Here is a 12,589-nt window from a genome sequence, read left to right as displayed (position 1 = left end):
TGGGGCAACCATTACTGCATCCAAAATGGTGAAAAGCCTTGGAGTAACGATTGATGACCAACTAAACTTCTCTGACACATTTCTAGAACTGCTCGATCGTGCAGATTCGCACTCTATAACATCAGAAAGATCCGACCCTTCTTATCAGAACATGCAGCTCAACTCCTTGTTCAAGCTCTTGTTCTCTCCAAACTGGACTACTGCAACTCTCTGCTAGCGGGGCTTCCAGCTAACTCTATCAATCCTCTTCAGCTGCTCCAAAACGCTGCAGCACGAGTGGTCTTTAATGAACCTAAAAGAGCACATGTCACTCCGCTACTCATCCGTTTGCACTGGCTGCCAGTTGCTGCTAGCATCAAATCAAAGCTCTGATGTTCCCGAACGCTCGCGTTCAATCTGCCCAGTTGCTGGAATGAACTCCCTAATGGCATCAAAACGGCAGAGTCACTCGTTGTTTTCAAGAAACGACTAAAAACTATTTAGTCTCCACTTCACTTCATAATCTGCAATTTCCTTTCTGGATATATTACTAATTGTACTCAACAAAAAAAAAAGTACTAATACTTTCCTTCTTAGACTTTACAGACCTGAAACTTGCCTATAGCACTTATTCATTATTGCTCTTATAGTTGTGTAAATTGCTTCCTTGTCCTCATTTGTAAGTCGCTTTGGATAAAAGCATCTGCTAAATGACTAAATGTAAATGTAAATGTACTGGGGTCGGGTGAGGAGAGATGGAGAGGATTTTTGTTGTCGCTGTGATGCTTGCTCTGCCCATAAGGGTCCCCCAGGTCGGTCCATTGCTCCCCTTCAGCTGTAGGAGGGCCAATGGAGAGGGTGGGGGTAGATGTAATGGGGCCATTCCAACGCTCAGAGAGGGGCAACAGGTTTGTGTTGACGTCTATGGATTATTTTATGAAATGGCCAGAGGCGTACGCACTACCAGACCAGGAAGCTGAGACAGTGGCAGATGCATTAGTAGATGGGATGTTTTGCCGTTCTGGGGTCCCTGAGTCCATCCACAGTGACCAAGGCCGAAACTTTGAGTCACTGGTATTTGCAGCTATGTGTGTAAAACTGGGGATCCACAAGACCAGGACTACCCCTTTTCACCCACAAAGTGACGGTCTTGTCGAAAGATTTAATAGAACACTGGCAGAACAACTAGCCATTGTGACTGAAACTAATCAGCGAGATTGGGACAAGCACCTGCCATTTATTTTAATGGCATGCCGATCGGCTGTGCAAGACTCAACTTATGCACACCCACCCTTTTAATGTTGGGCAGAGAAATCGGAATGCCTGGGGAAATGGCTTATGGAAGGCCTTCGGATGCACCTGCTGTGCCTCCGGGCCCTATATATGCAAGTAGGCTCCAGGCCTTTTTAGAAACTCCTCATAGTTTTGCAAGGCAACAGTTGCTGAAAGCAGGGACCCGACAGAAGCGGAATTATGTTTTGATTTCAGTTTCAGCTGATGATGATGTGCGGCGAGTTGACTTGCCTGTGTAGATACTGCTGAGGATAAGTGAGTGATAGCTGCTGGATCGTAGCATGGCGAAGTCTTCTGTAATGATTCGTCACAAGGATTGGGATCCATTGTGCTAGCTTTATTATAATCATAGTCAGAAATGGCAAAGTAAACAGAATTGTGGTCATCAACAGGCAAATGGTCAGGGCAGGCAGCAAACAATCATAAACGGTAGGAAGGCAGGGTCACAACAGAAAAATGAAGACAGAATATAAATGCTCAGAAATGTCAACAAGATGCAAACAAGACTTTGCAAAGAGTGAGACAAACCAGTCTGCTTAAATAGATGGTGAAGTGATTTCAGCTGGACCTGTAATTATTCCCGGTACGGGGAAGATGGGAAATGTAGTGAAGAGGAAACGATGACTGCTGGTCAGAGGAGGGAATCACAGAGTTTGTCTCTGTGACAATATATGGTCCCAGGGATAACAAAGGAATTGTCTGTAGACTTTCAAGAAAGGGTTGTCTTGAGGCACAAGGCTGGGGATGGTTACAGAAAAAGTCAATTTTGGAATAAGGCTTTAATATGAAAAAATGTTACAGTATAACTTTTACAGTCATATTTAACTGTATATATATATATATATATATATATATATATATATATATATATATATATATATATATATATATATATATATATATATATATTAGGGATGGGAAGATTATTCGATATGTATCGATACGCGGTCATGCGCGTGCATGATGCGAGTGCATCGGTTGAGCAGCAGAGGATGAATGAAATTTTGGAAGCAAATCGAGATGCATTAGTTTTTGCGAGATGCATCGGTTTTTCCAAGATACAGCTTATATTTTTAATATAGAATGTATTTTTTATTTATTAACAAGTGTTGTCAACCTGTTTTTGGTGCATAATTTAATTGACCTACATAAAGTAAGCCTAACGGATTTGCGGATGTGTACACTTACACTACAACTCAGTGTATCAGGTGTGCGGATGAAGCTAGTGGTGCGCCCTCAGAAAGCGCGAGAAGCAAAACAAACATTTTTTTCCCCACTGAGTTTTAAATCTAAAGTATGGCAACATTATGGATTTAAGGATGGACGACATGACAGGACAGATGCAATTTGCAAAAGTGTGCCGCGCATCTGTAAAATACGCGGGCAGTACGACTAATCTGAAATCTCACTTGAAGCGGCGCCACGGTGTTGTTGTGAAAGCTCCATCTTCCAGTGGACCTCTATTCTGCCGCCCTATGCGCGGATATAACTGAGGACGCGCCGGTGTCGCGGACCTCTATTCTGCTGCCCTATGCGCGGATATAATTGAGGACGCGCGGGTGTAGCGGACCTCTATTCTTCCACCCTATGCGCGGATATAACTGAGGACGCGGGTGTCGCGGACCTCTATTCTGCCACCCTATGCGCGGATATAACTGAGGACAAGCGGGCGCTGATGGAGGTGTCGCGGACATAACTGAGGATGCGGGTGTTGCGGACGCCGCCCTCTCTATACTGCCGCCCTAGGCGGCCGCCTAGGTCGCCTCTATGGACGTGCCGGCCCTGTTCATCTGCAAAGATATTCAGCCTAGTGTCACGGAGAACGAAGGTTTTGAACACCTCCTTCTGTTAATTTTTATTTAATTATAATAATAGTAATAATATTAATAATAATAATGATAAAAATAATGGGTGTCACGGTGGCACAGTGGGTAGTTTGACCACCTCACAGCAAGAAGATTGCTGGTTTGTTATATTTTTATTAGCCTGTTGTTTACAGTGACAGTGATGTTTCAAAGCAGCATAACACTGCTAGTTCACGACCTTAAGTTTTGAATATTCAGTGGCAAAATATATCTTTGTAAAACTTGTTTTCATAGTTGAAAAGTTAAATCACAATTCTTGTTGTGCAATGCTAAACCTTTATGTTGAAAGAGTGCAAATATATATATTTTAATATATATTGCACTTATACATTCTGTTTATCTTGAAAATACTTAAATAATATGTGCTATATGTTCTAAAATGGCCCTCTACTGTAAACTGACACTCTGGCTCTGAGAGAAAAGCCAGTTTGTAAAAAAAAAAAAGTCAATAAATTTAATAATTAAAATTTAAGTATAATTAAATAAATTTAATAAATTTTAATAATTAAATAATTAAATAAATTTAAGTTAATAAATAATCAATCAAACTCATTCAATGGCACAGCATCCTCTTTCACATAATCTCATAAACTTGATCTAATAAGTTAGTGCTGAATTATCGCATTGTATCATGATATGGGTGTAAATCGTATCGTGTTGCATCGCAATATGTCACAAATGTATCGCTAATATATCGGATCGTATTCTTTGTATCGAGATGCGTATCGGATCGGCATTATAGCTTAGATGCCCAACCCCAATATATATATATATATATATATATATATATATATATATATATATATATATATATATATATATATATATATATATATATATTATTCTGTTTATTTACTTCATTCATTCATTCCTTTTCTAGAAAAAATGGTGAATTTTCATAAAAAAGTAATTTTAAAATCTATATTTCTGGTTTTGTCAGTGTGTTCTACCTTTCGCAGTCCCATATTCTCCAGTTTTTGCTCCAGTGATTCTTCTAGAATGGGTTTAGATTCTCTCATCAGCGCAGGCTTTCCTTTACGTATCTTTGGAGCCTTCCACTGGGGTTCATCTGAATCTTCCTGACCTGTACACACACATTTTGTTTTAAGCACACCATGGCATAATCAAAGTATCCACTCTGCAGTAGTTTAAAACAACAATAGCACTTACTATCTCTGTCTTGTTCCACTGGCTCCTCTGAAGAATCCTGGTCATTCAGTGAAACAACTGAAACTACCAAATATAATAAAAAAAATGAACAAAACCTCATTCAATTCATGTCATTTTTATTTAATTTGCAATAGCAAAGTTCACATATGGCAGATATAATTCATTACCTGGGACTGGGGTGGCTGATAGTTTTTTAATCTGTGTGATAAAGCATAAATTAGAAGGATAATTGGCGTTTAAGAATCATGACATTTGCATATCATTTTACAATAACTAAATTCAGTTTATTAATCTAGTTTTAAATTATTACTTTAAGAAGGTAAAGGTGAAGAGTGCCAATTTTCAGTATGAAATTACCTCAGTAAAGCTACAGCTATATAAAAGCTATACGTTTGTAGCAGGTTTAATATGGTTTTGCAGTTTTAAACTAGACATTATTTCAATACTATTTTTAATGTGCTATATATTGTTGTTTAATTGTAGTTACAATCTATATTTATTTATTTATGTAGGTTTATATTTTGTCAACAAAATTATATTTAGTTTTCATATATTAGTTTCACTTTTAGTTTTAGTAATTATAGTTTAGCAGAGTTAACAGACAAAAACAAAGTTTGGTTTTTGCACATTTTGATATATTAATTCACTTAGTAATACATATATTCACCTTATTCTCCGCCGACGAGCGGGTGCTGCCATTTGAATCTTTTTGGCTTGAGACTTCCGGTCTCATTCACTTCCATTCATTTTTTGACGTTAAAAACTGCTCATTACGCCGCTTGATGTTGAAATTTGATATTTACTTATTTTATTATTTTACTTGGTCTGCTTAGCCAGGCAAACATCTGTTTGTAGAGCAAGTAGTTTGATCGTTTTCTGGCGTTTAATTTTCCCAGTCATTTCTCCTATAGGCGACTGAATCGGAAGTTCTAAGACAATCGCGAAAACAGGCACACTTCCGCATTTTAGAATAAGGTCAATAAAATGCATATTTAGACAAGCATGAACACAAAACCATACTAATTAAATGGGGTCATTGCTTAAATACTGTCCATTATAAAGGACATAACATTTTTTATTTATTTGGTTTTTTTTTTGTGCTTCCTGAGCTTTTTATGATCTAATCCAATCAAATGGCTGTAAGGTTCGGCATATTGTAACTTGAAAAAAATCCACAACACTGAAAAGCAGCACGGCATCGCTTCACTCCAGACACAGACATAAGCCACATTTACAATGTTTTTATTCAGATTTATTGATATATTTGCCAATTTTTCATAGATTTAATGTAAAAAAAGTGTTACTACACTCTTTTGTAACATTTTAAGCTTTAGATAAGGAATATGTCTGTCCATTAGGATATACAATGAGTTCAAAATCTGTTAAGGAATTTAAATCTCCAGTAATGCTGATTGAATTTATATATATATATATATATATATATATATATATATATATATATATATATATATATATATATATATATATTTATATATATATATATATATATATATATATATTTATATATATATATATATATATATATATATATATATATATATATATATATATATATATATATATATATATAAAACTATATAATGTACCAATTAATTGCTAAAACAATTTCAAAAGCATAATATACAGATCTTGAAGTTCTTGAGCATATAGCAGATGGAAATATCTTAGATGTGGGCATTATGTCCAGTGATGATACATTTTTTATAAACAAAATGCAAACTATACACTACCTGACAAAAGTCTTGTCCCCTATCCAAGTTTTAGGAACGGCAAATAATACCTTGACTTCTAGTTGATGTAGATCGTTTGGCATCAGAAGTGGCTTATTTGAAAGCCAAAGGCCTCTAGATTATGCTTATTTTACCAAAATAAAATATGATCATGCCTTTAATATTTAATTATTTATTCCCAAGAGCTTGGAGGACTGCAACCAAACACCTCTTCAATGACTCAAATAACTTATTAATAAAGTCATCTGGAATGGCAAAGAAAGCGTTCTTGCTGGACTCCCAAAGTTTATCAAGATTCTTTGGATTCATCTTCAAAGCCTCCTTCTTCATCTTACTCCAGACATGCTCAATAGACAAATTAACAACCTACATCACACGGGTCCTCAGTTGCATAAAAAGGCTGACTGCAATAGCAAACATGTTGTGTTGTGCGGAAGGACGCCAAATTCGAAAATTTGAAAACTTAACTTTTACCGTACACCACACTGCTTTTTCTGCCAACTGCAGACGTCTTTGGCTAATAGGGAGCTGAATGAAGTGACAACCTAATTAGAAATGCTGGACTTTCATGTTATATCAGGTAAGTTCACACTATGCTAAATTATACACATTGTACTGGTTTTTGACTGCAGCAATAATTTCAGCAAAAACATTTATTAACATGGTTAATTAAACTGCAGACACTGAATGCTAAGTATGAAACGTGAAAGTGTAAGTTATTAGGCTATTAAGTTGGTTTTATATTTACAAATTCATTCAGAGACAACTTGTGACACACTCCCTATATTGTTTACCACAGCACTTTGAATGCTCGGTCTGAAATAACCTGCAAGTGTGACTTGAAAACAACATTAACATTGTTTATTTAAATGTGAACAATGTTGTACTTTGATAGTCATTAGCTGCTAATAGGAATTCACTATTTATAGTTTGCAAATATTACTTTTATGAAATTATCCTATTAAGGAGAAAGTCTGAAAGTGCGAATATAAAGCCCACTTTACCTTTATTTGTACGTTCACATAGCCTGCCGTACAGGTGCAGTTCGCTGTCAAAATGCATTTGTTCTGCTTGTTGATGACTGCCCAGGCCTTGTATAGCTTCGTCTTCTTTCCTTGTCTTTGGCTAGGCAGAACCTCGTTTTTAGCACTACAAAGTGGTGAATCTGGTAATCATGGAACATTATTTCTTGCACATGACCACACAGAACAAAATTGTTGGCATCCAAAGATTTGTAGGCCTTTAACTTCTTTCTTGTTAAAACACTTGGGCTGCGTCCAAAACCGCCTACTACTTGGTAGGTACTGCATTTGAATTTAAACGTACTACTCGGCCGTTAGAAAGGTACGTTCTATACAGTATAAATGTGAAAAGTATGAATGGAATTCGGACATACTACATCCGCCATTTTGTCATGGTCATGTGACCTACCTGCGTCAATTGCGTTGCTTTACTCCCATTCATGAATTCGCTTGCGGGACATCATGGGATAGCGCAGCATGCATGGGATGCGCACTCTAGAATCTCGCCGGAAGTATTAAGTTATCCAGGTAGTTCTCGGAAACTGATTTTTGAATTCTATGAATTCGGACATACTACTCGGCTCACATACTGATTTTAGCGTACTATATAGTATGGAAGTATGCGGTTTCGGATGCAGCTTTGGAGCTTCATTGAGATAGTATATTTGGGGCTGGATGCTTGGCCATTTCGTCTTATCCAATATCCATTGGGAGGGTGCTATTGCAGATGGACCTGTCAGAAGAACGTCACTCACTTTGACGTTAATTTTGCAGAATCACTGTGCTTATCACTGGGTGATGAGTTGTTATAATACGCTGAAAGCATTATGTTAATATTAAATCTAATATGTAATCAATATATCTTATTATTAAGACAACAACAAACTTTGTACCGCTTCGGATGTCATTTCCTCGCTATAAATGCTAGCGCTCCTGTTTTTTTTCTGCCACCTCCGTGCACGTGCATCCTGAATGTTTATAAACATGGTAATTGGTCTATAATGTTCATGCCTAATGACTGGGCTGGCCAATCCTGGAGCACCTTGACCTTCTTTGCTTAGAGGAACTTTGATGTGGAGGCAGAAATATGAGAGGGAGCGCTATCCTGCTGAAGAATTTGCCCTCTTCTGTGGTTTGTAATGTAATGGGCAGCACAAATGTCTTGATAACTCAATGTTATGGCTGTTGATGTTGCCATCCATTCTGCAGATCGCTCACATGCCCCTATTCTAAATGTAACCCCAAACCATGTTTTTTTCCTTCACCAATCTTGCCTGATTTTTGTGAGAATCTTGGCTCCATGAAATTGTTGCTCTTACAACTGAGATTGACGAAAAGACTTTTGTCAAGTAGTGTACAAAAAAAATCTAAAAATTAAAATGGTACAGTCTTAAGCTTAGTGATTTTGAAAATAAATTTCAAGATTATACCAACAATCTTTTTTTTTTTTTTTTTTTTCGTATTTTATGTTGGTATAATGTTCTGAACTGTTCTGACCTGATGTCCATTGAAATAGACAAAAAAGTGTATACTTTCATTCATTCATATTCTTTTTGGCTTAGTCCCTTTATTGATCCGGGTCGCCACAGTGGAATAAATCGCCAACTTATCCAGCACATTTTTACGCAGCGGATTCCCTTCCAGCTGCAACCCATCACTGGGAAACATCCATTCACATTCATTCACACACATACACTACGGACAATTTAGCCTACCTAATTCACCTGAACCACATGTCTTTGGACTGTGGCGGAAACTGGAGCACCCACAGGAAACCCATGCGGATGCGGGGAGAACTCCACACAGAAATGCCAGCTGACCCAGTCGAGGTTCGAACCACCGCGTCGTCATATATATATATATATATATATATATATATATATATATATATATATATATATATATATATATATATATATATACTTAAAGGTTGTAGAATTTGCAATTTTGTAATTTGGTCTCATTTAAAGGAGCCTCTGGAACCGTGAAAACATACTTTTACATTTTTAGAAACTTGGACCATAATTCGGGCCTGAAGAGGTTAATATTTAGATACAAATAATTTTTGCATTTTCCTATAACTAAAGTACAATAATAAAATCCTGAAAAATGCAGACAAACTTATTCAAATTAAATATAATATAACATTAAACATGCCCAGTGAACATTGTTTGGCACATGAAAAAACAGATCAAATCATCTACAGCCTTGTTTTTCTATATAAATGTGTTTGACTCATGTGTTTGGTTATAGAGTTAGAGTTAGGTTAACCCTAGCTCTAAACACACTCAGTGTTTAAAAAGCTCTTCAGGTATTCTTCTAAACAGCCGCAGGTGATATTTTCAGCCACAGGATGAGTGCTTATTAACTCTGAAAATAATAATTTATTTTTGCTAATTATTATTTTATTTTAGTTCGTTTTTCCATAACTGTTGTTAGCTTTATTTATTTAGTTACTATTATTATTATTAGTAGTAGTATTGTTATTATTATTATTAATAATAATAATAATAATTTGACCAACAGATTAAGTCTAACTTTCAGTTTACATTTATGAAAATAACACTGGTATACAATATTATTATTTTATTTTATCTTTTTTAATGACAGCCTGCAACAACCTGTTAACTGACTTCTGTGCACAAAGCCAATAAGATGTTACTTATAAAGACTAACAAAAGACTTTTGAAGATAAGCACTGGAATCTAAAAACATTATTTTTGTAATTCTGTTTGGTGTCTCTAGTGGCACTTTGCTATTAAGGCAACATTTCCTGAAAAGAGCATGGCATTACAGCTGACTTTCATCCTCTGTTTCTGATTGTGGAGTAAATAACCAACCTTCTCCTCCTGGGATTTGATGAGTCTGTCCTTCTGACTCAGCTGAGAGGACAGAGAGACGACCTGCTGCTGAAGCTTCTGCACACTGGAAGTGGAGTTTTTTTCTACAGACAAGGCCTTTAGAAGCCTGGAGTTTTCACTTTTTAGCTGTGACACACATAGAAATTATAGATGTTATGAGATGAGTTTAACATGATGCATTTGATTGCATTACCAGAAAGACTTGCCTCTTTGTTTTCCTGCTGATGTCTTTTCTGTGCTTCCTGAAATTTTCTTCTCCATTCACTTTTCTAAATCAATAAAACATATATTTCAGGGTTTCTGCAGGTATCTTAAAATCTCATTTAATGCTTGTTTATGCCTTATTTTAAATTGTAATGTCATACACAACCCACAACAAACCATGGACTCCATATACACATGTACAGTATATGTGCATGTTTTTTTACTTATAAGTAAATATTTTGATTCTATTAAATCGTGGTTTCACGATAACACAACAAAAGAAATATTACTCTGAACAGAATTTAGAATTAGAAATGGCCTAGGGGACAGCTTAAACAGTCAACATTTAATTGAAGATATCTACAATCACTAGCCACTTTATTAGGTACATCTGTCCAACTGCTCGTTAACGCAAATTTCTAATCAGCCAATCACATGGCAGCAACTCATTGCATTTAGTCATGTAAACATGGTCAAGACGATCTGCTGCAGTTTAAACCAAGCATCAGAATGGGGAGGAAAGATGATTTAAGTGACTTTGAACATGGCATGTTTGTTGGTGCCAGATGGGCTGGTCTGCGTATTTCAGAATCTGCTGATCTACTGGGATTTCCAAGCACAACCATTTCTAGGGTTTACAGAGAATAGTCAGAAAAAGAGAAAATATCACGTGAGATGGCCAGACTGGTTCCAGCTAATGGAAAGGCAACAGTAACTCAAATAACCACTCTCTACAACCAAAGTATGCAGAAGAGCATCTTTGAATGCAGAACACGTCCAACCTTGAGGCAGATGGGCTACAGCAGCAGACTGTGACCCACTCCTGTCAGGAAACTGAAGTAACAATTTGCACAGCCTCACCAAATTGGACAATAGAAGATTGAAAAAATGTTGCCTGGTCTGATGAGTCTCGATTTCAGAATTTGGCGTCAACAACATGAAAACATGGATCCATCTTCTGCCTTGTATCAACAATTCAGGCTGGTGGTGGTGTAATGTGGTCTTGTATTTTCTTGGCACACTTTGGGCCCATTAGTATCAATTGAGCATCATGTCAACGCCACAGACTACCTGAGTATTTTTGTTGACCATGTCTATCCCTTTATGACCACAGTGTACATATCTTCTGATGGCTACTTCCAGCAGGATAATGCATCATGTCATAAATCGTGAATTATTTAAGACTGGATTCTTGAACATGACAATGAGTTCACTGTACTTAAATGATCTCCACAGTCACCAGAAATCTTTTATCATGTGGTTCAATCACATCTCTAAATGAACCAAGTACAATGAATGCTTGTCTGTTTCATGATGGCTTATCTAAATATCCTGTGTCACACCAGTTTTGCACTGGTTGGACCAAATGACCAAACTGGTTCTGTGTTTTTAATCACAATTTGCAATAGTAATTTAAAGTAAGTTATTACTGAAGCTATATTCAAAATACTTTGGTAAAACTGCTTTTCTTTAAAAAGCAATACTTTTTAATTAACTAAATAATTAACCAAAATTAATAGTATATAAAATGAAAATAGTTTATAAAAATAAAAGGTCTTTATTTTGCTAAAATGTATTTAATGACTTTTATTGCTTTTTAATGCCCCGTGGAAAGCCTGTATTTCACATTTTACACATTTACTGAAACTTCATTTCATTGCTTTATAAAAACTGAAAAAACTAGATTCTGTGCTCTATTAAAACTTGATTCTAATTGATCACTCACAACATTCCAAGCTATATTATTCCCGTTACAACCACAAAAACTAATAGCACAAGTTCACCCAAGTATTTTCAATCAACAAGGCAATATGTTCACATCAAATTTATACGCTTGTCTGTAGCAGTACTGTTTTTGATTGTTTTTGACTGATTATTCATTCATCTTTTGACTAAAAAAATACTAAAAAGTAATTGTATTCTCCATTCAGCTATTTTTTCTGTCAGCTTGGTGTTTAATAAAACAATTTAATGAACTATTAAAGCTTAGAACAGTGTTTTGTTTAATTTTTACATTAAAAAAGCAGGATAAAGTACATACAGGCACAGAATAAAGCCCAGGATTATTAGCAGCTTGATGCGAAGCAAAAGAACTACCTTCATGTTGACTTTTTAAAAATAATAGTTTTCTTTCTTCAGGTTTCCTTTTAATTTGTTGATTTACCACCATTTAAACTATTTTTTTTATGACAGTCACTAAAACTATTGTAGATACAACAAAAATATATTATTGTGGACAATTATTTTAATCAGTGTGTTACTTGATAAATCTATAAATTTATTTGTTCATTCATTCATTCATTTTCTTGTCATCTTAGTCCCTTTATTAATCCGGGGTCGCCACAGCGGAATGAACTTTTTGATCTGATTTTGATCATCTATTTTGTAGCTTAGTTAAATATTATGGTCTTTTTCAAACCTTAATTAGTCTATGAATTACTCAG

At 35.8% G+C, this 12,589-nt stretch overlaps 1 protein-coding gene across 4 annotated transcripts in view; it reads right to left on the bottom strand.

The window, feature by feature from the left end:
- The window catches only part of dzip1l (DAZ interacting zinc finger protein 1-like), a 43,536-nt gene that overhangs the window by 17,234 nt on the left and 13,713 nt on the right, over positions 1-12,589 (bottom strand). For all 4 annotated transcript variants that reach the window (XM_087255606.1, XM_087255607.1, XM_087255605.1 and 1 more), the window contains exons 7-11: positions 10,148-10,210; positions 9,921-10,067; positions 4,475-4,505; positions 4,308-4,370; positions 4,088-4,221 (exon numbers count right to left, since the gene is read on the bottom strand). In XM_087255606.1, coding sequence (XP_087111732.1) covers positions 4,088-4,221; positions 4,308-4,370; positions 4,475-4,505; positions 9,921-10,067; positions 10,148-10,210 — 438 coding nt within the window. The remainder of the gene's footprint in view (positions 1-4,087; positions 4,222-4,307; positions 4,371-4,474; positions 4,506-9,920; positions 10,068-10,147; positions 10,211-12,589) is intronic.

The sequence above is a fragment of the Danio rerio genome, chromosome 6 (genome assembly GCF_052040795.2).
Source record: "Danio rerio strain M-AB ecotype USA chromosome 6, GRCz13ab, whole genome shotgun sequence".
NCBI lineage: Eukaryota > Metazoa > Chordata > Actinopteri > Cypriniformes > Danionidae > Danio > Danio rerio.
Note: the sequence above shows the minus strand (reverse complement) of the source record. Positions and strands in the feature narration are given on the sequence as shown.